This window comes from Polypterus senegalus, chromosome 5, assembly GCF_016835505.1.
Source record: "Polypterus senegalus isolate Bchr_013 chromosome 5, ASM1683550v1, whole genome shotgun sequence".
NCBI classification, from domain to species: Eukaryota; Metazoa; Chordata; class Cladistia; order Polypteriformes; family Polypteridae; genus Polypterus; species Polypterus senegalus.
In genome coordinates, this window is record NC_053158.1 from 179,947,909 (window position 1) to 179,973,432 (window position 25,524).

General features: G+C 38.9%; 1 protein-coding gene across 6 annotated transcripts in view; it reads left to right on the plus strand.

Moving 5' to 3' along the window:
• Nucleotides 1-25,524, plus strand: part of ghrhrl (growth hormone releasing hormone receptor, like) — a 144,291-nt gene that overhangs the window by 99,451 nt on the left and 19,316 nt on the right. For 5 of the 6 annotated variants that reach the window (XR_005633793.1, XR_005633792.1, XM_039753674.1 and 2 more), the window contains exons 6-10: nt 1,394-1,526; nt 2,836-2,989; nt 13,767-13,827; nt 17,703-17,772; nt 19,385-19,476. Coding sequence is in view for 4 of the 6 variants with exons in the window: in XM_039753674.1 (XP_039609608.1) it covers nt 1,394-1,526; nt 2,836-2,989; nt 13,767-13,827; nt 17,703-17,772; nt 19,385-19,476 (510 nt within the window). In the remaining 2 variants the exon portion in view is untranslated. Of the gene's footprint in view, nt 1-1,393; nt 1,527-2,835; nt 2,990-13,766; nt 13,828-17,702; nt 17,773-19,384; nt 19,477-21,536; nt 23,388-25,524 lie in introns of those variants that run through there. The other variant, XM_039753678.1, reaches the window with a different exon arrangement.

A 25,524-nucleotide genomic window follows, 5' to 3' on the forward strand; every position in this document is an offset into this window, starting at 1 on the left:
AAAACGGCAATAAATTCTTTAAATTAAAAAACGTTTTTCCAAGGATGAAAATAATTTCAATTTAGAAGAGACAGACATAGTAATAGGGTTATAATCTAACAGTGATACAAAAGTGAGTGTTCTCCACATGCTGGAGTTTACGTTTCAACATTCCCAACCTCAACTATTAGTGTATGGCACATCTTTATTGTGAAGCTTGTGCGATGAACTGCTAAAATGGCTCATGTGCATCTTTCAGAACTAATATGTTTAATGATAACTACCCACAAGCCTTAATCTGCTGTATGTATCCACCTATTTTAGAGCACACTAAATAAATTCAATGTCACATAATCAATCACAAATATTTATGTTATTCATTGTGCATTGTAATGCACTGTGAAGTGAAAAGGTCACTAGTATACAGTAGAAGAAAGCACAGCTTACTGGTTGAAACTAATTTAACAAACATTTCTTTTCTGCTTAAATGCCAAATAACAATTTGAAAAGAAAAGGAACTGTTACTTTGTTTCGCTATATATTTATAAAAATGGTAGTAAATATTCTCAAGGTAGAACAAGAAATCTGAGACTTGCAGACTTCATCAGTTTAGAATGAACTTGCTGGTTACTGTTGTTAGCTGAGTGTTGTCCTTAATAGCTATAGCAGAAATGGTTAACTGGTCCATTTAAAAGCCAGATGTACCATCTATGAGATGTTCCATTCCATGCAACATCTGCTTTCATACAATATAAGTAAAAAGGCTATTTGAATATAATGTGGTAAACTAAGGTAGCACAGTGGCCCAGTGGTTATTGCTTCTGAACCACATCTACAGTACAGAAGAATAACTTTAAATTCTGGCCCAGTTGCTGTTTGTACAGTAATATATTTCATCTGTGCCCCTGCATTTTTCCCCAGGAACTCAAGTTTTCTTTTGTATCCTGTAGATCAATTGATAACCTTATACTAGTCTTGTATTACTGCGGTGGGCTGATTGCCTAGCCGGGTTTTGTTTCCTGCCTTGCACCCTGTGTTGGCTGGGATTGGCTCCAGCAGACCCCTGTGACCCTGTAGTTAGGATATAGCGGGTTGGATAATGGAAGGATGGATGGATAGTCTTGTATTAGAGTGACTTTGAGTGTGTGAGTTAAAATCACATAAGCTGTTTGACATTCTTTTCCAGTTCTGCATCTGCAGCATCATGTATCTTTCCAGATTTTGGAGTATATTCTAGTGCATGCTAATGAGTTCCCCAACTACCTTAGCTCTAGAAAATCCTTTACTGATTATTTTCCTTCTTTTCTGTATCTTGATTGATTACTGCTGTCTGTATTGTACATCAATATTTAGTAAGGAAAAAATAGATTAAAAGGCCAAAAAACTAAAAAAAAATTTTTTTATTTCTTGGCAGGAGACTTCATTGTGCCCGCAATTATATACATGTCCAGCTTTTCATAACCTTCATCCTGAAGTCTGTGTCGGTATTTATTAAGGATGCTATCCTATTTGCCAGTGAAGACACAGATCATTGTTCTTTTTCTACAGTAAGTGATCACAGCTCCTGAATTATTTTTCCCCTCACCAATATCTTGATCCTTTAAAGGCTAGTTGTTAGAATTTTGTTTTCTCAGAAGAATAGGAGGTGTATCAAAATCCAAATTTTTTTCCTGCTTACAGTTTAGATTAATTTTATAGTATTTTCCAAATTATCTGGTAGCTATTTTTCCATGTATGCACAACAGACTGTTTAGTTCAACTTTAGGTATCTGAGGTGTTTATTAAAAAGAAAAGGTGTATATGTATTGTACCAAAGGGGAAACTGAAAAAGAAGAGGATATCTGATAATAATGATTTATAGAAGCTGTAAAAACCTCAAACTTCCCAAATAATACAGACGTGAGCAGGCTAATATTCCCTTAACAACTTTCATTTTAACCAAAATTTTTACTGCATTTCTTCTTCCTCTATACTGTCCCTGTTTTAATGTAAATTCGATTTGCTTCTTTTACTGTATAATTGTAGAAGAGTTAGAATTCTTGTGGTTGAGAAAAAACAGTGAAAATAGTATAGTATGAGATACTGACTGCTCATTAGGTAGTAACTGTTTACTAGTTACTAGTCTTTCTTGCTTTATTATTTGCTTACTTATCTATTTATGCATTTATTTATTTAAATAGCTTCTGTAAAAAGCCACATTTCCCCCCAGGAACAAATTAGGTTGTCTATCTATCTATCTATCTATCTATCTATCTATCTATCTATCTATCTATCTATCTATCTATCTATCTATCTATCTATCTATCCTGATAACAGGCATAACCTAAAAGAGTGCTGTTAAGTTCACTATTGATTAATCATATTCCAAGAGTTTCTCATAAGTAGGCAAGGATTTCATTCCAATAAGGTATGAGTGAGATATTCAAAAAACATTTGACTCAGTTAATCAAATGCTAGGCAACTTTATTCAGAAAAGGATTTTGACTCAGGTCCATTTTAGATAGTTGGAATCAAGAAAATATGTGTGATGAGTAAAGAAAGCACATTTAGTACTGTTTAAATTGGTGCTTGTATGATAGTGAGGGGATGCTTTGCTGCCTTAGGAACTCATAGATAACCTACAATGATAGAATGAATATTTTTCTGTATCAGAGAAGTCTTAAAGAGAATGTTCATCAATTGCTGAGTTTATTTTGAAGAGTAGTTGGGACATAAAGGAAAAAATGTTTCAAAACACAAATGCAAGTTCACATAATAATAGATAAAAAGAAGTAAAATTAAAGCTTTGGACTGAGTCAAGAAAGATGTGTGCAATGAGTAATGAGAAGACTTTTAATAATATTTATTTTCTGCTAGGTGGCTTGCAAAGTATCCATGGTATTCTGCAATTATTGTGTAATGACAAATTTCTTCTGGCTGCTTGTAGAAGCCCTATATTTAAATTCACTTCTTCTGTCATCATTTCATCAAGATAGAAAATTCTTCTGGTGGTTTGTGCTATTGGGATGGGGTAAGTATTCACTGCATGTGTGATTGTGAACAATTAAGGATATTTATTCACAGCTTATGTTTATTTTTCTTTATAAATTTAGCAGATATGTTTGAATTCTGGAATGTTTTGAGTGAAAAGCTGTGTATGTTATTTGTTTCACAAGTGGAATCAATTCCAAGCTTTAAGTAGAACTTGTCAAAATATATACTTCACGTTTTCTTTTTAAACACTGTGTTTGAATGCGTGGATTAGGAATGAGTGGAATAGAGGGTTGCAAAACCGTAATAATCTCTATTCAAGTTTTAGAGAGTTCAGTCATGGCCAAAAGTTTTGAGAATGACACAAGTATTTGTTTTTACAAAGTTTGTTGCTTCAGTGTTTTTAGATCTTTTTGTCAGATGTTTCTATGGTATACTGAAGTATACTGCTCAAAAGAATTAAAGGAACACTTTTTAATCAGAGTATAGCATAAAGTCAATGAAACTAATGGGATATTAATCTGGTCAGTTAAGTAGCAGAGGGGGTTGTTAATCAGTTTCAGCTGCTGTGGTGTTAATGAAATTAACAACAGATGCACTAGAGGGGCAACAATAAGATGACCCCCAAAACAGGAATGGTTTAACAGGTGGAGGCCACTGACATTTTTCCCTCCTCATCTTTTCTGACTGTTTCTTCACTAGTTTTGCATTTGGCTACAGTCAGTGTCACTACTGGTAGCATGAGGCGATACCTGGACCCTACAGAGGTTGCACAGGTAGTCCAACTTCTCCAGGATGGCACATCAATACGTGTCATTGCCAGAAGGTTTGCTGTGTCTCCCTGCACAGTCTCAAGGGCATGGAGGAGATTCTAGGAGACAAGCAGTTACTCTAGGAGAGCTGGAGAGGGCCATAGAAGGTCCATAACCCATCAGCAGGACCAGTATCTGCTCCTTTGGGCAAGGAGGAACAGGATGAGCACTGCCAGAGCCCTACAAAATGACCTCCAGCAGGCCACTGGTGTGAATGTCTCTGACCAAACAACCAGAAAGACTTCATTAGGGTGACCCAAGGGCCCCATGTCCTCTAATGGGCCCTGAGCTCACTGCCCAGCAGCATGCAGCTCGATTGGCATTCGCCATAGAATACCAGAATTGGCAGATGCACCACTGGTGCCCTGTGCTTTTACAGATGAGAGCAGGTTCACCCTGAGCACGTGACAGAAGTGAAAGGGTCTGGAGAAGCCATGGAGAACATTATGCTGCCTGTAACATCATTCAGCATGAGCAGTTTGGTGGTGGGTTAATGATTGTCTGGGGAGGCATATCCATGGAGGGTCACACAGACCACTACAGGCTTGACAAAGGCACCTTGGCTGCCATTAGGTATCAGGATGAAATCCTTGGACCCATTGTCAGACCCTATGCTGGTACAGTGGCTCCTGGTGCACGGCAATTCCTGGCCTCATGTGGTGAGAGTATGCAGGCAGTTCCTGGAGGATGAAGGAATTGATACCATTGACTGGCCACCACACTTTCCTGACCTAAATCCAATAGAACACCTCTGGGACATTATGTTTTGGTCCATCCAATGCCACCAGGTTGCACCTCAGACTGTCCAGGAGCTCAGTGATGCCCTGGTCCAGATCTGGGAGGAGATCCCCCACACCATCTGTCATCTCATTAGAAGCATGCACCGATGTTGTCAGGCATGTATACAAGAACACAGGGGCCATACAAAGTGCTGCGTACAATTTTGAGTTGCTGCAATAAAATTTTGGCAAAATGGACTAGCCTGCCACATAATTTTTTCACTCTGATTTTTGGGCGTCTTTGAATTCAGGGCTCTGTAGGTTGATCATTTTCATTTCCATCAAACGATGTGGCATCCTTTCGTTCCTAACACATTACCCAGTCTATATCAGTATAGATATCCAGGAGGATTTCTTTTTCCCATTGAGATCTGATGTGTTTTCAAAGTGTTCCTTTAATTTTTTTGAGCAGTTTATAATTACAAGCATTTCGTAAGTTTTAAAGGATTTTATTGACAATGACATTAAGTTTATGTAAAGAATCCATATTTGCAGTGTTGGCCCTTCTTTTTCAAGACCTCTGCAATTCACCCTGGCATTCTGTCAGTCATGAAGTCATTCTCAAAACTTTTGGCCACAACTGTAGTTCAGTAGAATATATAATATTCACTATATATGATATTAAATTATTTTAGAAAAGTTTAAATAAGATCAATCCGACACCACAATTTATGAGTCGATAAATATACTGATGTCATGACCTCAGTAAATTTTGAAACTGCAGACTGCTGTAGCATTAATAGTTTAGGAATACGTCCATGCCCAGGAGATAATGCAGATAGAAGAATACACCTCTGAAGTAGACAATACGTTTATATACTGGGTGATGTTATTTCAAAATCTCACAGCATGAACCATCCAGTAAAACAAGAGAACATTTCATGGCACTACTCCTTCCACCATTTTGGAACTCTGAAGAAGAAATTTCTTTCAAGCAAGACTGTCTTTTTGTTTCCTGCCTTGCGCCCTGTGTTGGCTGGGATTGGCTCCAGCAAGCCCCTGGGACCTTTTAGTTAGGATATAGCGGGTTGGATAATGGATGGATGAACAGTACAAATGAAATACAGAAATCTTAAAAATAAAATATTATCAACTGTACTAGTTTTTGCTTGGTTGATCAACACAAATACTGCAGATGCTAGGCAAGTGGAGGAAACATTATGAAATTTTGTACTTTATTTGAAGCATGATCAGGCAAAATTAAAATATGAAAACAAAATTGTGAAGAATTCTTGTTGGGCAGGACAACTTAAAAACAAAGCTGCATGTTGTCTATGGAAACAACTGTGTGTGTGTGTGTGTGTGTGTGGGTGTGTTTACTCAGGCCGGCTTTATCAATATTATGACTTAGATGAAGATCAGATCACATTTTAGAAGCCATTCATGCAGAAAAACCTTAGGGCACAATTTTCCAATAGTGCAACTTTACTCATTTGCTCCTTTTTGAACTTTCTTTAGATATAATAATTGTGTATCTAGAATGAACTGAGGCTTAACAAATAATTTATTCCTTCACATGCTACCTGCCATTAATCTCACCGCTTTTTTTGTTGCTTGGTAACTCTCTGTACATAACAGTTACACAGAGGAAGAGAGAAACTGAAAAGCAATACACATTATTTATATTATTTTGTCTTTTGTACATTCTGTTATTCCCCTGAATCAATCTACTGATATTCTGCTTACCTGAGTATGCTCCTAACCATCTCTGTTTTTGGAATACAGACATTAAAATAGAGTGTTGCAGAAAAGTATATTCCTCTTCCTGATTTCCTTTATTATAGCAGGTTTTTGACACTCCTGGAGTAGTGGCTTGGCCGGGCACAGCCCGAAGAGGCAACATGGGTCCCCCTTCCCATGGGCTCCGCACCTGTAGGAGGGGCCAAGGAGGTTGGGTGCAGTGTGAGTTGGGTGGTGGCCGAAGGCAGGGACCTTGGCGGTCCGATCCTCCGCTACAGAAGCTGGCTCCTGGGACGTGAAATGTCACCTTTCTGAAGGAGAAGGAGCCTGAGCTAGTGAGCGAGGTTGAGAGGTTCTGGCTAGATATAGTCGGGCTCACCTCGACACACAGCTTGGACTCTGGAACCAATCTCCTTGCCACTCTGGAGTTTCCCCCGATGAGAGGCGCTGAGCTGGTGTGGGCATACTTATTGCCCCCCGACTTGGAGCCTGTTCATTGGGGTTTACCCTGGTGGATGAGAGGGTAGCCTCCCTCCACCTTCGGGTGGGGGGAACGGGTCCTAACTGTTGTTTGTGCGTATGTGCCGAACAGCAGTTTGGAGTATCCACCCTTTTTGGAGACCCTGGATGGGGTGTTAGAGGGCATACCTTCTGGGGACTCCCTCGTACTGCTGGGAGACTTCAATGCTCACGTGGGCAATGACAGTGAGACCTGGAAGGGCGTGATTGGGAGGAATGGCTCCCCCGATCTGAACCCGAGCGGTGTTTTGTTATTGGACTTCTGTGCTCATCACGGATTGTCCATAACAAACACCACATTCAAGCATAGAGGTGTTCATATGTGCACTTGGCACCAGGACACCCTAGGCCTCAGTTCAATGATCGACTTTATGGTAGTGTCATCGGACTTGCGGCAACATGTCTAGGACACTCGGGTGAAGAGAGGGGTGGAGCTGTCAACTGATCACCTGGTGGTGAGTAGGCTTCGATGGTGGGGGTGGATGTCGGTCAGGCCTGGTAGGCCCAAACGTGTTGTGAGGGTCTGCTGGGAACATCTGGTAGAGTCCCCTGTCAGAAGTACCTTCAACTCACACCTCAGGAAGAATTTCGACCATGTCCCAAGGGAGGTGGGGGACATCAAGTCTGAATGGTCGTGTTCCGTGCCTCTGTTGTTGAGGAGGCTGACTGGAGATGTGGCCGTAAGGTGTTCGGTGCCTGTCGTGGCAGCAATTCCCAAACCCGTTGGTGGACACCGGCGGTGAGGGAATTCCGTCAAGCTGAAGAAGGAGTCCTACCAGACCCTTTTGTCCTGTGGGACTCTAGAGGCAGCTAATAGGTACCGGAAGGCCAAGCAGAATGTGGCTTTAATGGTTGCTGAGGCAAAAACTCGGGCGTGGGAGGAGTTTGTGGATACCATGGAGAACGACTTTAGGATGGCTTTGAGGAGACTCTGGTCCACCGTCCGGCATCTCAGGAGGGACAAGCAGTGCAGTGTCAACACTGTATATAGTGGGGATGGTGCGCTGCTGACCTCAACTCGGGACCTTGTGGGTCGGTGGGGGGAGTACTCTCAAAGACCTCTTCAATCCTACTAACATGCCTTCCAATGAGGAAGCAGAGCCTGGTGACTCAGAGGTGGGCTCCCCCATCTCTGGGACTGAGGTCACCGAGGTTGTCAAAAAACTCCTTGGTGGTAGGGCCCTGGGGGTGGATGAGATACTCCCGGAGTTCCTCAAGGCTCTGGATGTTGTAGGACTGTCCTGGTTGACACGTTTCTGCAACATCACATGGACATCGGGGACAGTGCCTCTGGATTGGCAGACCAGGGTGGTAGTCCCCTTCTTTAAGAAGGGGGACCGGAGGGTGTGTTCCAACTACAGAGGGATCACACTCCTCAGACTCCCTGGAAAAGTCTATTCGGGGGTTCTGGAGAGGAAGATCCGTCGGATTGTCGAACCTCGGATTCAGGATGAACAGTGTGGTTTTCGTCCTGGTTGCGGAACAGTGGACCAGCTCTACACCCTTAGCAGGGTCCTGGAGGGTGCATGGGAGTTTGCCCAACCAGTCTACATGTGTTTTATGGACTTGGAAAAGGTGTTCGACTGTGTCCCTTGGGGAATCCTGGGGGGGTGCTCCGGGAGTATGGGGTACCAGACCCCCTGATAAGAGCTGTTCGATCCCTGTACAACCAGTGTCAGACCTTGGTCCACATTGCCGGCAGTAAGTTGAACCCGTTTCCAGTGAGAGTTGGACTCCGCCAAGGCTGCCCTTTGTCACCAATTCTGTTCATAACTTTTATGGACAGAATTTCTAGGCGCAGCCAGGGTGTTGAGGGGGTCTGATTTGGTGGACTCAGGATTGGGTCACTGCTTTTTGCAGATGATGTTGTTCTGTTTGCTTCATCAGACCGTGACCTTCAGCTCTCTCTGAATCGGTTCGCAGCTGAGTGTGAAGCGGCTAGGATGGTAATTCAGGACCTCCAAATCCAAGACCATGGTCCTCAGCCAGAAAAGGGTGGAGTGCCCTCTCAGGGTTGGGAGCGAGATTCTGCCCCAAGTGGAGGAGTTCAAGTATCTTGGGGTCTTGTTCACGAGTGAGGGAAGAATGGACCGTGAGATCGACCGGCGGATCGGTGCGGCGTCCGCAGTGATGTGGGCTCTGCATCAGTCTGTCGTGGTGAAAAAGGAGCTGAGGCATTAGGCAAAGCTCTCAATTTACCAGTCGATCTATGTTCCTACCCTCACCTATGGTCATGAGCTATGGGTAGTGACCGATAGAACGAGATTGCGAATACAAGCAGCTGAAATGAGTTTCCTCCGCAGGGTGTCTGGGCTTTCCCTTAAAGATAGGGTGAGAAGCTCAGTCATCCGGGAGGGTCTCAGAGTAGAGCCGCTGCTCCTCCGCATCGAGAGGAGTCAGATGAGGTGGCTCGGGCATCTGATCATGATCCCTCCTGGATGCCTCCCTGGCAAGGTGTTCCGGGCACGTCCAACCGGCAGGAGGCCCCAGGAATGACCCAGGACACGCTGGAGGGACTATGTCTCCCGGCTGGCCTGGGAACGCCTCTGGATTCCTCCAGAAGAGCTAGAAGAAGTGGCCGGGGAGAGGGAAGTCTGGGCATCTCGACTCAAGCTGCTGCCCCTGCGACCCAACCTCGGATAAGCGGAAGAGGATGGATGGATGGATGGTTTTTGACACTTAATGTTTTCTGGTATTAAACCAAACCTAACTTTAGGTAAAGGGCACTTGAATAAACAAATACAAGTGGTACCTCAGTATACGTCCTTAATCCGTTCCAGATCCTTTAACTTATACCAAACAGGACGTATACCAAATGAATTTTTCCCATAAGAAATAAAAGGAAAATGAATAATCTATTCCCATGAAGTAAAAAGCCTATTATTATTGGTATATTATACATTGATGAGGTTGTATAAAATAATTTAAACACTGCTTAATACTAAAATACATAAATAAAAAAGCAATTAGATGAAATAAAAGAAAATTTAACCTCATTTTATTTTTTAATAACATCTTTGTTTTTCACAATCGCAGATACCGTCGTTCTTGGCATACCATGGCAGCCATGTCCCGGATACGCATGCCTCCTTCATACTTTTAAACAATCAATTCAAATTTACGTGAAAAAACACAAAATCACGTGACAATTCACATAGAGTTATAGCACGGGTTGTTCACTGAATGCTAGCAACTGACGTACTGATGCTCGTAGGCAGTCGTGGCTTTGTCTCGAGAGAGGTAAACAAGGGTAGCACGCGGTGTTCTAGAACACGAGTCGTATTACAAACAAAGGTTGTATACCAAGCAAAATTTTTCGCGTCCAAACAGGACGTATACCAAGTTGGACTTATTCCAAAGCGGACGTATACCAAGGTACCACTGTACATGTTTACGTTTTTTTTTTATTCATCCAATGAATTATGTTATAAGCACCAACTGGAGCTGTGTAAAAACAGTCATGTGAATGAACACGCAGGTTTGGTTACAGACAGCCCTGTTTAACATAAACAGTCATTTTGACCCTTAACATCAGAGTGAGATTGGCAGCATGAAGATTAGAACAATCTAGATGAAAACAGGCCAGGACATTCAGCCCAACAAGGCCTGCCAATCCAATTCACTTAATTTTTCTAAAAGAAATCTAGTCTAGTTTTGAAAGTCCCTACAGTCCTACTGTCTACCACATTACTTTGTAGCTTATTCTATTTATTCCAGAAATTCAAAAAACACATAATGCCAATTTCAATTTCAAAGGATATTCCTAAAGAAATTCTTGATATCTGTTAGCGTGAAAAAGACTACAAAGCCATTCCCAATGCTCTGCAATTCCAACAAATCACATTAGAAGCCATAGCCAACTGGAAAACATTTAGAACAGTAGTAAAAATTTTCCAGGAGTGACCATCTGCCAAAATTCCTCCAAGAGCACATAGTAAAATTATTAAGGAAGTCACAAGGGATCCTAAAATAATCTGTAAAGAACTACACAATGGTCTTGCCTCTCAGCAATAGTCAATCAGGAAGTTGCAGGACTAAAATTGGTTTCATTAGTGAGTAGAAAGACAGACACCTCTGTTAAGATGAATACAAACACTTGTCTCTCGTTTACTAAGATCATCCAACATTTCAGGAAGATGGGCAGATTGCACAAAGGTGGGACATTTTGGACAACATAAATTCTAGTGTAAAACAACCACAGTAAGACCATCATACTAATGGTGGTGGTAGTGTGATGGGGTGGGGATGTGTCAGTGCCTTGGGACCTGGATAACCTGACATATTTGAGTAAACCAGGAATTCTATTCTGTATCAGAAAATTCATTGGAAGAATGTTCCATCTCTGAGGTGAAGCTGGAGTGTAGTTGGGTCATGAAGGATGGCTCCAAAACACAAAATCAAGTTTGTTTAAGAATGGCTAAAAAGAAGTATAATTAAACATTTGGACTGGCTTAGCCTTAAAATGCTTAAAAATGTATCACTGTTTCTGAATGGAAAGTAATTCTTCTAGGAAGAGTGGGTTTAAATTACCAAGACAGTGATGTGAAAAACTGACGCTGAACTACAGAAAGCATCTGGTTGCAGTCTTTGCAGTTACAATTTTCATAGCCATTTTTTAAGGTAAGGCAACTTTTTCACATAGTGCAAGCTTGTGTTGGATAATTGGGGTACAAGTCTTTAATTCCTGTATATTGTTGCACAGAAAAGAAAATTGTGACAAAATTTCTCATTCTTATAAGCTGTCATCTTTTTAGACCCAAGTCCATGAATCAGACTATCCTGGCTCACAAGAAAACAGATAACTCATTTTTTGAGTTGAACAGAGAGATGTGTGCAAAAGGCAAAATAAAACAAAATATAAGTGAAGCAAATGAAACCTAGACAAGAGTCAAGAATCACAGTCAAAAATCAGGCAAGATGTCAAAAACCAGGCACGACACACAATCAGTAATAAATATAGAATTTCTGTAAGAGTTTTAAAGGATTTATCCACAGGTCAGATAAAGCTTAGTGCAACTGCTGACCTTTTATCCCATCTTGCTGATGACATCCAGGTCTCGACCATACAAGCCACACCCCTAGAAATGCTAGATGTGACACTAACGACAGTTTAGCAAAATTAAGTCATACTAAAGAAAAAGGCTGTGAGACCCCAAAATTCAGCCTTGATTGTGGCACAGACTGGCAAGTGGTGCTAGAACTCTCTTTTAAAAAAAGGAGAAGATGTAAATAACAGCACCACCTTTTGACCCTGGCTGGAATTACAATTGTTACACCACCCCTGATAATACTCTTTACTAATGTGTGTGTGTGTTATATATAGTGTTTATATATAATTGTGAAAACTTCATCAAGTATTAAACATTGGTTGAAAGCCTGAGAGCACTCAATATCAGATATTTGAAATGATTGAGTAAGTGGGAACATAGTTTTTACGACACTGTATATTTACCCTTTTCAGTGTGCCCTTCATGTTTGGAACAAACACATATTTTTTCCATGAATTACCCAACTGCAGTGTGGAAGATCAGGGGTTGGACAGCCCCCTAACCCGAACACAGGCACAAAGGCACACTTTTTATTTTCTTCTCTTTAGCTCACAATGCACAAATCACCAACCCCAATTACTCAGTCCCTTTCTTTCTTTCTTTGCTACCTCTAGTCCTCCACAAAAGCTCTGTTCTCCACCTCCCAACTCCGGCTTCTTGAATGGAGTGAGGCGGCCTCCTTATATTGTACCCAGAAGTGGTCCAGGTGCTGTCCCATTAACGTCCGGCAGTACTCCTGAGTGTGGCGGAAGTACTGCATGGGCACCCGGAAGTACTCCAGGTGTCCCTGGATCTTCTAATGGCAGCACTCCCAAATGTGGTGGAAGTACTACCGTCCTGGGCTCCACAAATGTCCAGGCGCCCCCTGGCAGAGGCCACAGGCCCCAACTGGGTTGAGCTTCCAAGCTCTTGATGCAAACCAGGGTGGCTGCCCTCTCGTGTCCCGGGGTACATTTTGTTTCTCCCCGGTCCTTCCATTCTCCAGGTGTCCCAGCTGGGTAAGAGCCCCAGCCGTCTGCCACAACAGCTTATTACAAATCAAACAATTCAAACATGATTAAACTAAACATTGCGACTTTGATTTAAAGGTATTTGCATACATTTCGTCACACCTTGGAGAAATAACGACAATTTTTCTACATGGTCCCATTATTTCTTAGCACCATAATGTTTGTGATTACTTAGGTGTATTTAATTGCTTCATTAGTACAGGCATAAGATACCAAGGTTTTCTTCTACCTATGCACTACCTTTGGAGTCAGTAGTTTCCATTGCTCAACATGAGGACAAGAGCTGTGGAAATGAAAATCAAAGCAGCCATTATGAGGCTGAAAAACGAGAATAAAACCATTCCCTAAAACATTACTTTGATCCTACCATTTTATGAACAGTACAATTACACAGCATAAGGTTAAAGGGGACAGCCAGTTATATCAAAATCAGGCATATTGCATGAATTAAAGCCTTCTTCATGAAGGATGATATTCTAGATCTTCCTTGTCTTTCTCTCTTTCTAAACTCTAACTACAACATCAACTTTCTGCAGTATAAATTCATCACTTAGTACACACACCAAAAAAAAAAGAGTCAAATATGCATTTTTATTGAAGTTTATGAGGTAAGTGTTGTGATTCGTTCTGCATTGACTCCGTAGTTTGTGTTGTTGCCTCATGACTCCAGCATCATGCATTCAATGCATCCCCATTTTTTGGTATTCTGCTTTTCTGCCAAGTTCCAATGAAATGTATATTAGTTGAAATGCTCTCATCATATTGAGTGTATATCTCTGTCCTGTTATGGTCTGTCTACACACTGCAGTTTAAATTGTAAATGGTGCTAGCTGCTTCCAGGAGCTCTGATAGGGCTAGAGCTTGTTCGATTTTCTTTTCATTTTCACAAAAAATAATCAACAGTATTTTTCTCCCAAAACATTGACTCATCAGAAACCCATTAGGCTAATGACATTGCTTTTTTTATAGGCTTTCCCAAATTTTTTATTGTGGTTTGGATCATATCAAGACTTTATTTTGAAGACACTGAGTAAGTCATACTTTAAGTTTTTTGTGCACTTGATGTCTCTTATTCCTCCTGAGTGGTTTGTTATTACTCTATTTTATATACATTATCAGTAGTCATTAGTTCATTTGAGCTAATGGTGTGAATAACGTTAGTGAGGTAACAAGTGGCATTTAGTAGATCATATAGTAAAGGATTTTCTTCTTCAGAAGATGTTTCATTCTCAGGGTAAAACATATCAAAATGGTTCTGCTAGTCTCTTTTTAGCTTGTGTCAATCCTAACAAGATTTATCATCAGTGAAATAATGATAACAAGGTTTATGTTCCTTTAACATCAAGAACATTGTTTGGGAGATGGGTGTGATTCATTCAGACTAAAACACTGATTCAGAGGCAAAGATTAATCCAAAAACCTTGAGGTTTAATGTCAGATTTTTCTAGATACTTGGCCAAACTGCCAGCAAAACTGCCATTGTTATAATTTTCCCAAAAGGAAGACTTCCCTGGGTTGCATGTTCAAAAGTGGTTTAAGGTAGGATTGTTTGAAGTTATATTCTGTCTTTCATATTACTCATCACATTTTGCATTACATCATCATTTTTAAATAAAATAAATCTCTGTCCACACTAGCTTTTTTCACATAATTTATTAAAGTATCCCTGTCAGCGCTAAAACGATTGAAAACACTATTCGGCTGCACTGGGCACATAGGCAGAAATGCGTTTGGCTGATGAATACGAAAAACCAAAAAAAAGGTTTTTCTTCTTTAGACTGATAGTTAGTGGTATTTTTATTGAAATTAATGCACGTGTACAAGGCGAGAAAATGTAACAAGCAGGATCCAAACAAGGAAGAGCCACATTATAAGCACAAAGCAATTACAGCACAATTAGTTTTCAAAACTCTCCATTTTCAACCATCCACACTGTTACAATGAGAAGATGTTTGCAGAAATATAGAGCATTTTAAAACGTCTCCATTTTTTGGGGGTTAATAATGCTGAGGTATTATGTATGAAAGGTGAAAACAAAGAATAATGTCTGCCTTTTTAAATGAAAATGTAGCAGCGAGGATGTGGCTTAAAGCCAAAGACACATTACATGTCTTCTAGTCATGGAGTATGTCAGATTTTCCAAATGTAGTTGCTAATCTGATCACCAGACAATGGCAATTTACATGAATTAAAATTGCTGGGAATATCAATTTTAGTGACTATGTGTCAACTTTTCAGCACAGTTGTTCTCATCCCTTTTTCTAAAAGCCAATAGCATGCTGCCTGTTGGAACTGATGTTGTACGAAGGGTTAACAGGTATTGTGAGTTTAGCTTTCTTTTTTTTCATTCTGTGGTGGTACATAAAACATAAGAAATCGGACAGCCAAACTTCTCTTTTGTTTGCATTTATTGGTTGTCAGCTCTCACACACACACGAGTCTGCCGATACAACTAGAGACAAAATCAGAACTGTTTTACTTTCTCAGAGCAACTTTGTGGACTATTTGGAGTTAGTTACAGAATATGTCAGATTACGTGATTGCCCTTCATAGGAGAGCAACACATGAATCTTCTGAGTAAACAGCTTTATTTCTTGCCACTGTGTTATATAAAGTAGGCTTTTAATGTTTAATCAGTGAGATAATTGTTCACCTTTTCAATTCCTATTCACCTAACCAAGGATGATGGAAAACATTTGCAGTGGGATGCTCGGGGAGTGTTTGGTCTTGGGGCTGGTGTTAGAGGTTGGTGCTTCACAATAATTGCTGTGGGACTTAATTTTTCAGGAGAAAAAGCAGAAGTTATATTTGGTAATATGATAAAGGTTATTCAAAGTGTGGCGGACAGAGGGGATCCATGCCCAGCCGGGACGCCTGGAAGGACCAGGAGGGGGATTATACCTCCCCTGGGCCACAAGAGGGCAACCACCCTGGTCTTTATGGGGGCCATGGGAATGGAGCATGAAAGCTCAGCCCTATTGGGGTCCGTGGTCACCACTGGGGGTTGCCCAGAGGAATGTGGAGCCCTGGAGGGTTCTCATGTGGCATTTCCGTCAGACCAGGAAGTGCCGCCAGACATTTATCAGAGAGCACCTGGAGCACATCCGGGTGATTATAAAAGAGGCCGCTTCCCTCGAGCAGAGTCGGGAGGAAGAAGGCAATGCTTGGGAGGAGTGGTGGAAAGGCGGAAAAAGCAGTCTGAAAGAGAAGTAAAAAGGGACTGACACAAGGGTGTTTGGTGCAAGGCATTGTGTTGTGTGCAGAACTTTGTTGTAAATAAACGTGTGTTTTGGGACTTTCTGTGTCTGGGCTGAACTGCCACAAAAAGTAATTCATTCAAAGCTGAATTTAAAATTGCTACAAATCACTACTCTGTATTGGCATCAAATCCTAATACTAGAACAGCCTCCTCATAAAATATATTTGAACAAGTAAGTACCAACAAGAAAGAGTAAAAAATACCAATTACTTATTCACTTTTGAAAATTAAGATAGCATTTCTAGTTAAATGTTTTTGTTGCGTCCTTAGATAGAATCTGAGCATGTTATTAAAAATGGATGCAAAAACTGTGTTGACAGTTGAGTAATAAACCAGTATTTAACATGCATTGCTCAACATTTTCTTTAATAATTGCTTCCATTAATAGTCTTGTTAAGAATACTCTTCAGAAGGAATCATCTTTTCCATCAGAGAGTTTGTGTGTGATAGCACATTTCAATGTCCTTTGACTTTTTTGTTTCTAATACTGATATGATGACCCAGACATGAACCACCCTGGAGAGGGCGCCAGTCCATCACAGTATTCTGTTATTATTCAAATACAATAGTAATACATACTGTCATGTTGCAATGTAGTCAACCTGTACCTCATAAGAGCACAAACAACAAATAATACAGCACTTTCATAATGGAACAAGAATCATTTTCTGTACTAGCAATTGTTATGTCAGGTAGAGCAGATTAATTTTTTCCACAGATAAAAGAATGTCGTCACTTGTCTACTCACTAGGTTTTGAATTGCCAGGGTCATGACTGATTAAATCACTGTCAGCATTCCTGTATAGGAATTAGACTTTTAATCTAATTCATGTTTATCATTTTCCCACTAATTGATGTTCACATTTTTTTTCTTTTGCAAGTCAAGCCCAGAAATGTATTTAAAGCTTTATGCCTTTCAAGTTAAAATGAAAAGGAATAGTCACAACATAACTACATAACAATTACAAAAGTAATTGTTTTCTGTTTTGTATAAAATTGTATTTTTGTACACATTAATTTGACATACCCTCATTGCTATTATTTATATTGTTATTTTTCAGTATTTATTGGTTTAGTCATGCAGCATTTGTAACAATTTTCTTGATTCTATTAGTAAATCTGGAAAGCAAATTGACCCAATATTACTGGTAAAACACTGCCTTTTGGGAATATAACACTAATTCAACTAGAAATAAGAAATGTCAATCTCAGTATAATTTGCATTATTGATATTGTTTTACAGGGTGGCACAGTGGTAGCGCTGCTGCCTCGCAGTTAGGAGACCTGGGTTCACTTCCCGGGTCCTCCCTGCATGGAGTTTGCATGTTCTCGCCATGTCTGCATGGGTTTCTTTCTGTGCTCCAGTTTCCTCCCATAGTCCAAAGACATGCAGGTTAGGTGCATTGGCAATTCTAAATTGTCCCGTGTGTGTGTGTTTGTGTTTGTGTGTGTGTGTTTGTGCCCTGTGGTGGGCTGGCGCCTTGCCCAGGGATTTGTTCCTGTCTTGAGCCCTGTATTGGCTGGGATTGGCTCCAGAAGACCCCATGTAACCTGTGTTGGGATATAGCGGGTTGGAAGATGACTTGACATGACATATTGTTTTACTTATGTGTAAGTTATGGAGTGTTTTTTTATCTGCTTTTTAGCTGCTGGGATATTAATGAGACTTCTGAATACTGGTGGATAATAAAGGGTCCAATTGTTACATCTATTGCAGTAAGTCAGATATATTTATGGAATCGTATTTATATTTCTACTGAGATCAGACACTTCATGCAATAAGAATGTTTCAATAGGGCAGACAACTTCAACTAGATTGCTTTAATATTTTTACAATAGTACTAGGGTGTTGTACCGTGTTAGCCATTATGAATGTAGAGATTGTACATTAAAATTGTAATCTTTTTAGTTAGCCAATAAAAGGTGTCATTTTGCTTGGCTCTTCTCTATTTTTACAATAAAAATATTTGTCTTCACTTCCTGTATTCCTCCTGTAAACCTCCACATTGCCTTTTTAATAGTCTATATGTCAGTTGCTGCTTTGAAAAAAACTCATTACATACTCAGTTGTAGCATCAGTATAAAATCAATTTGGTGCAGTTTAATAATTATATTCACGCTTGAGAAATATTCTATTAAAATTGTTTTCAAATTGCTGTTAACAGCAGCAATAAATTATTTTACTGGTTCAATAAATGAAGAAAATTCTTTAAAATACAGCTGATGACAAGCATGTCTATGTCGTTCACCTTTCCTAGCCACAATTACAATGTCCTCTCTGATCTCTATATTTGATACGTGACTGAGCATTTGGATGCTTTTTCCATATTTGTAACATCGACCTTATTATTATCTGCTGAGGAACACACATTTAATAGGTTTACCTTGCCAATATATTATATTTTATTCATGTGTTTTTAGCACACTAAATCATCTAATTGACCTGTCTGACAGAAACCAATTTCTGGAAGAACATTTCATTTCAAATAACTTCCTGGATCTTCACATACTTTACTATTTCTTCACTTTACTTAACTAATCTGCTTTTCCTAGTAAGGCTCAAAGTGGCTATTGTTTTTATTAGCTTTCAGGACTTTTAGGACCTGTTAATGCTTAATTGAGGAGATAACATCCCCCCAGAATGCCTAGCTCTTCTCCTTTTAGGCAATGCTTGATGCAACCCCATGAGAAGTGCCTAAAGGACATCCTAAATACACACCCATACCATGTCAAATTACTATTCTTTATCAAAGAGAACCAGTGCTTCTACTTCAATGTTCTCCCTTACTGCTGAACTCTTCACCTTGTCACAGAACGTTAGCCCACTTGTAATGGGGTTTGGATTGTAGTAGAAATCCTACAAGCATTCAAGGAACCAAATGTGCTAGGGTGGCTTTGTTACTACCTAGTAGGTCTCTGGCTCTTTTTTTTGGGAGTTTTATATTTTAACTTTTTTCCCCTGTAATTTTTTTGTGATATTTACATTCCTAGAGTGTGCTTTATTAGTTTACCTGATATACTTAAATTCCATCCATCAATACATCTTTGAATCTGCTTCTTCTGATTCAAGGGTGTGAAATGTTTCTAAGTTGTTGTGTCAAATAAAATTCCCTTCCTGTTATCATATACTAAAAAAAAAAAAATCAGTATATGGATGGATGGCATATATTTTTGAATCCTTTATTTGTTGTGTGTTTGGAGCAATCAGCAGAAATTTGATATTTACACATAAGGTACATAAAATATTATTAAAAGTGTTTGCATGCCAGAACTAGCAACAGGATAATTTTGCATTCAATTTTTTCACATCCTTGTCTCTTTTTGACAGGTAAATTTTATACTCTTTTTAAACATCATTAGAATTCTAATACAGAAGCTAGATCCTCGACTTATTCAGTTCAACAATTCATTCCAGTACAGGTAAGGACGAGTTTGCATTTTAATGTGCTGTGATTAAGATTCCAGTAAAGTCAATTAGGCTGTCATACAGTGGTTGCTCAAAGTTGATGTCTTAAGTAAAAAGACAAAAGAAATGAAGTTCTAATAGATTATTCTGTGTTAGTTTTGCTTTATATTATAACTATCATTTTAACCAGTTTTTCATCTTATTTTAATTAATTTTAATTAAATATGATTGTCTAGATTACATTAATTCAATTCTGAAATTGAAAAGCCTTAGAAATGTCTGAAACTTCAAACTTTCAGCTTTTCTAATTTACTTTATCTTGTGATTCAAGTTCAGTGCTGTATGTTGATTGAGGAGGTTATTCATTTTTGTCCAGCTCAACACAACCCACATAAAGTTTTAAATCGTGGATGTCTTACAGTATGTCACGCTCTAAAAATATGAATATGACTTGTGTGTGTTTTTTTGTGATATTTCTCTCTAACATTTAAATGTATTGCTTAATTGTCATAGTCAAAATGCATTAACTATATAACACCTGTTAACTTTTGTTGAGCTTAGCTCAGTTGTTATAGGTGTGCCCAGTTGGCTTTATGCTGGGGAAAGCAAAAACTCCAATTTCCAGTGTTCTGAAAGTTAAGAACCCTTTATAAGGTGTATTGTGCTTTAAAAATCATCAAAGTGAGTCCATTTTACCAAAGCCAACCATCCTCCCACATTTTCTTGAGCACTCCCTTGTAGAATAACACCGATGATGCTAGGAAGAGTTGGTTATTGAAAGCAGCAATGGCACCTAGTGCCCCAGCCAGTAATGAAGGTAAGAACAGAGATTGGAGAAAGGTCAGCCATATATAGTTATTATGATTGCTACATTATATGTTAAACAAATAACTTAAAATAGTTTTGCAGAATTATTAGCTCAGTCCGTAAATTTATAAGCAAACATTTTTCATCTTGGATTAAGATGTATGAATTTAATTGAATTAATTTTTGTACAGTACTCTTCACTAAGTGTAGACACACAGCACTGTCACAAGTAAAACCAAATACAAATTTACAAAGTATTAATTACATAATGAGTACACACAGATTTGTTTTAACAGACAAGAAATCAAAACAGTTTAAAACTGAATAAAATAAATTGAGCCCAGCAATATTTGTCTATTAATTAATGGTTGAACTATGAAGCATCCCTTACACTAATCAGAGGATATCATTGTTTAGTTTGGAGACCCCCTAACTAAATCTTCTGTCCTCTCCTGTAGCCTAATTTATCCCTGAAGATGTGCTTTGGATTGTTTAATGTATAACGTTTTGAATGTAAAATGAGTTACCTTAGTTGTGGGTTGAATTCTGTTTTTTTAGGTTTTTTCTCTTTTTCTTCCTGCTTTCCTTCTTTTTTTCTAGTTTAACTAGGAAGTCATCTGCTGTATACGTTTGACATGATTGTAAGGCAATGTTATTTTCTTCAAATAAAACTAAAAAAATTATATGTAAAATGGGTTACTCTAGTGAGTTCATAACAGGTGTTACAATGCTATCGTTCTGTTCAAGCCATTGTCCGATCACCAGATCAAGTATGTTTATTTTTATTTTGAGGTCTTTGTTATATTTTATGATATGTTCCATTTTAATGTTAGTTCTTTTTTGGATTAGTTTTGTCTTTTTATGGTTTTTGTTAATATTGTATTGTTTAATTATTCAGTGCTTTCATATTGATGCTATATTCCTTATATACTGTGGGTGGAAGCCCAAAAGGCAAGTCCACCATGATGCCATTGCTGAAGGACCACCCACATTCAGACCCATCTAAGGTCGCACAAAGTATCATTAAATATTGTAGTGTTTAGAGTTTCTTTGTAAGTATTGTTTGCATTTTTTTTGGTTTGTTGGATTCTTACTTTTAACTTTATGGTTACTGATTTCTGGATTATGGGTTGGACTTTTTTATGGTTTTTGCCTTGTTTTTTGTGATTTTATGTCTGCCATGCTACTTTAAATTTATGAATAACTATCCCCTCATTTAAAAGGGCATTTTTGAGCATTTTAATCTCTTAACTCCTGTGGCCCACAGACCAACGGCACCATCAGCATTGGTGTTAAAGACCTGAAGAAGGTCGCAGACTTCAAATATCTCGGCTCAGTCATCAGTCATCAGCAGCAACGGCAACCTGCTCTCTGACGCCCGTGCAAGGATCAATGCTGTATGGTTGAGTCCTCTGCCACCACAACATGCCAGACTGTCTTAAGTCCAAGATATACAAAATGGTGGTGCGCCCAGTTGCCCTCTATGGCTCAGAGTGCTGGACAGCTACTGCAAAGCGCGAAAGGGGCCCTTAGTGTGATGGAAACACGGATGCTGCGGTGGTGCCTTGGTTTGACAAGATGGGACCATGTCATGAACACTGATGTCCAGAAAAGGATGGGAGTTGCACCAATCATGGAAAAGATGCATAAGGCAAGGCTACAATGGTATGGGCATGTCACCCATGGTGATGAGAACTCAGTGACCAGAACTACACTGTGCCTGAGCCTCCAAGGTAGATGCCCATGATTGAGACCAAAAAAACGTTGGATGGATCAGATCAAGGAGGATATGAAAATCGCTGGTGTTGACCTGGAGGACGCCTCAGATCGCGCCAAATGGAAGAAACATTGCAGACAAGCGGACCCTGCAATCACATGGGACTAACACTAGGAAGAAGAAGAAGATCTCTTAACTCCTGTGTCTTATTTTGGGTCTAGGCAGACTGGAGCACCACCTTTTAAGTTTAGGGTATGGTTGCATAGGGCGAGGCCTGTTTCTGATGCAGATTTAGTGAAGCCTTGGCCTAATATTTGTTGATTTTTAAGCCTCTTCTCCCTTTTTGCCATTTTAATATTGAAGCAATCAGTTTTACTAGAGACATAATTTCAAATTAACTGTACGCTATAAATGGAAACCATTTATGAATAGCTGTTCTGCGTTCAGACAGTGAAAGGACTGGGAGGTAAACGTGAGTCAAAGTAGATAGTCTAAACTAAGATGAAAATGTGCCTAGCATTTCAAGCATAAACATGCACCAAACTCAAAGGCAAAAGAATAACAGAAAGGTATTCAAATACCAAGAGCTTAATGAAAAATGCAAACAAACTTTGCTTCATTCTCTTTAGAAATTTGCAGACTCCAGTAAGAAAGTGACCCAAAGGATCACCCTTTACACCCTGTGACCCCTGACATCACTCCATACATGATCTCTGAGGTTGCTATTAGTAACCTCAAACCAACCATCTGTTATATTTCAGTTAGCCAAAGTATGAGTAGCTGCAGTAAATTTTAAAGTCCCAATAAATACAGGGTTTAATGCATCTGATAATATTATTTGATGCTAAACATACAAATTGAGGCCTTTTTTAGTGTTGTGAATGGAGCCAATGCAAACCTGAAACATTTCTTATAGGTGTACTGCTAAAGGTGACACTATTTTCTCAAGAGCTTTTGAAAGGAAAGCAAATCTAGTTTAAATTAACATGTACTGTAGAGACATAGTACATGCAAGGAAAGAGTTTAATCTTGTAATCATAAATTTTAAGTAATTTGTTTTTTAAAAAGTGGTCTACGGCTGGGAGGAAATTTACATTGCAGTTCAGGTTGACTATTTGTTTAATTTACTACTATTCAAGATGACATTAAAATGTTGTCTTTATTTTCATCTATTAGTTGGGAATGATATTTGGAAGCGGAGCATATACTGTAGCGTTTATGTGCCTTTTCATTGTTTTTAATTTCATGCAATCTGGTAAACATGCCACTTATCTCTTTATACATCTATGTTCTTGTACTTTGGTATTTTAATTTAAGAATGTACATGCTTTTATTAAAGAAATAATCATACCAAAAATGTTATTTTTTATACTGTATCTTACTTAGCCCATGTAGTCTGTAGTGAAGGCCAATAAAAATGTATAATCTCATGTTTTCATGCAGGCTTCTGTGTATAAGGAGGTGCATCCATTAATTTATACATTTTCTGAAACTGTTTGTTCACAGGAAGCCACAGTTCTATTCTGGTAGCATCAAGTTTAAGGCAACCAGTAACCTTACATGTGACACCAGTGTACAGTACTACGAAAAGCAACTGTCACTAATCACTCTGACCTGCATAGCTGTGAGATGAGACTAGAAAATATTCAGCACAATGCTGTACCAATGAGCTTTAGAGGCAGATCTTGGACATGTTGGAAAAAATAGTTGCAGCAGATTGTGTTAGCTGAAGCTGCCAAATATTATGATTTGTAAGCTATGTCACCAGCTGTCAGTCATCTTTAATAGCAAAAAAAAATGGTCAGACTTACCTAGGGAGGCACAGGAGAAGGCATCCTTAATACCTGCATAGTAGTGATCTACAATATTTTCATCTTATGTAACTTGTTTTATTTTTTGTTGATATTTAGGAAGAACCTGGTTAAAATTGACATGGTTAAAATCACCAATAATAATGATTTGCAAGTCTGGTTTGTCTTTTTCAATCTTAGTGATTACATTAGTAAGTCACCACTGCAATTCATGAGTATTAATGCGAGAGCAACTGTAAAAACCATCCACATTCACTGAGGAGAACTTGTGTGGTAAATAAAATGCCTTACAGTTTCTACTAAGCAATTCTAGGTTGGAATAGAATGATTTAAAAAGAACTAACTGTTTAGCAGCATGAGCACCTGTGATCAACAAAGTTGTAAGATCCGCAGATGTAGTTATAATATGTGCAGTGTCACAAAAAGCAGATGCAAGAGTCATAAAAAGGTTTGGGGCAGCCACCTGTATAATATTCCCTGGCTGCAAAAGAGTGAATTGCTAGCACTGATGTGCTCAGAACGGAGTCCAAAACAGAACTGATTGATTGTTTGTTCAATAGCGGTTTTAAAGGCCAAAGCAGGATATGATGTCAATAGGGCCAGATCCGGAAGGATCTTCCTCCATAGGCTTGAACCCGGAAGTGACGTCATTAAAAGGGCTGGAACTGGAATGGTCCTCCACCATGGGTTTGGGACCAGAAGTGACATCATCAGAGTCTGGTGGAATTTCTCGTGAACAGTCTGCAGGAAAGCGAGAAAAAAGGTCAGCGCACTCCTCCACCCCCTTGTCTGGCATGGAATTACTCTCATTTAGACCCTTTAGCTGCCTCCCATGCACATGTGTGTGACAGGGGTTAGATCAGGTTGCACACTGTGACAGATATTCTCTTCCCTTGTATATGTTATATGACTTTGCCTGGTGACAATGAATTGAACACAAAATGACAGACAAAAGACGGAGCATCAAACTACCATGGCTGCCATCCTAGGCACCTTAGAACTAGAGTTTATTTAATTAAAAGTAAAACTGATAGTAATAGTGGATTTTGTTATTATTTTACTTTTCTGAAATTCTGGAACTCTGTTACAGCACAAAGAATAACATAGTAACATCGGGTAAACCATTTGCTTACTTTCATAACCATCATAACCCTAGTTTTACGTCTCATCTGAAGGACGATGGCAACTTTTTCAGCACTATGCCCCCATCAATGCACTGGGATCCACACACAGACCACAGGGTAAGCACAATCTTATATTAGAAAAAAACATCAAAACTAGAGTAAAGAATCATGCTTTAAACAAATTATATGACTGGGTGTATTATTTATTATGAATAATGATTAGTACATCTACAAACATGTCAGTCATCATTTAGGCTTATGTAAATAAAACAACCTTCTTTACATAAAAGTGTTTTACAAAATTACAAAAAAAAAAAAAAAATTTAAGAAACATTTGCCTTTATAAAAACAAGGATAGTGTAATTCATCAAGACAAAGAAAATATAGAATTCACTTTTAATTTATTAATTTTCATATTTTTTTGATGGAGTAATGCATTTTAGTTTAATTAGCAGGCATTTTTATTATTCCCACTATGTGTATAGTAAACAATACTGGTTTTCAAAAATTGCATGTTAGTCTGTTTTCTAATTTATAATAATATTGCTTATTATCTGGCAAACAATAGAACTCAGTGAATTGTGCTGTATATATAAAAATTCA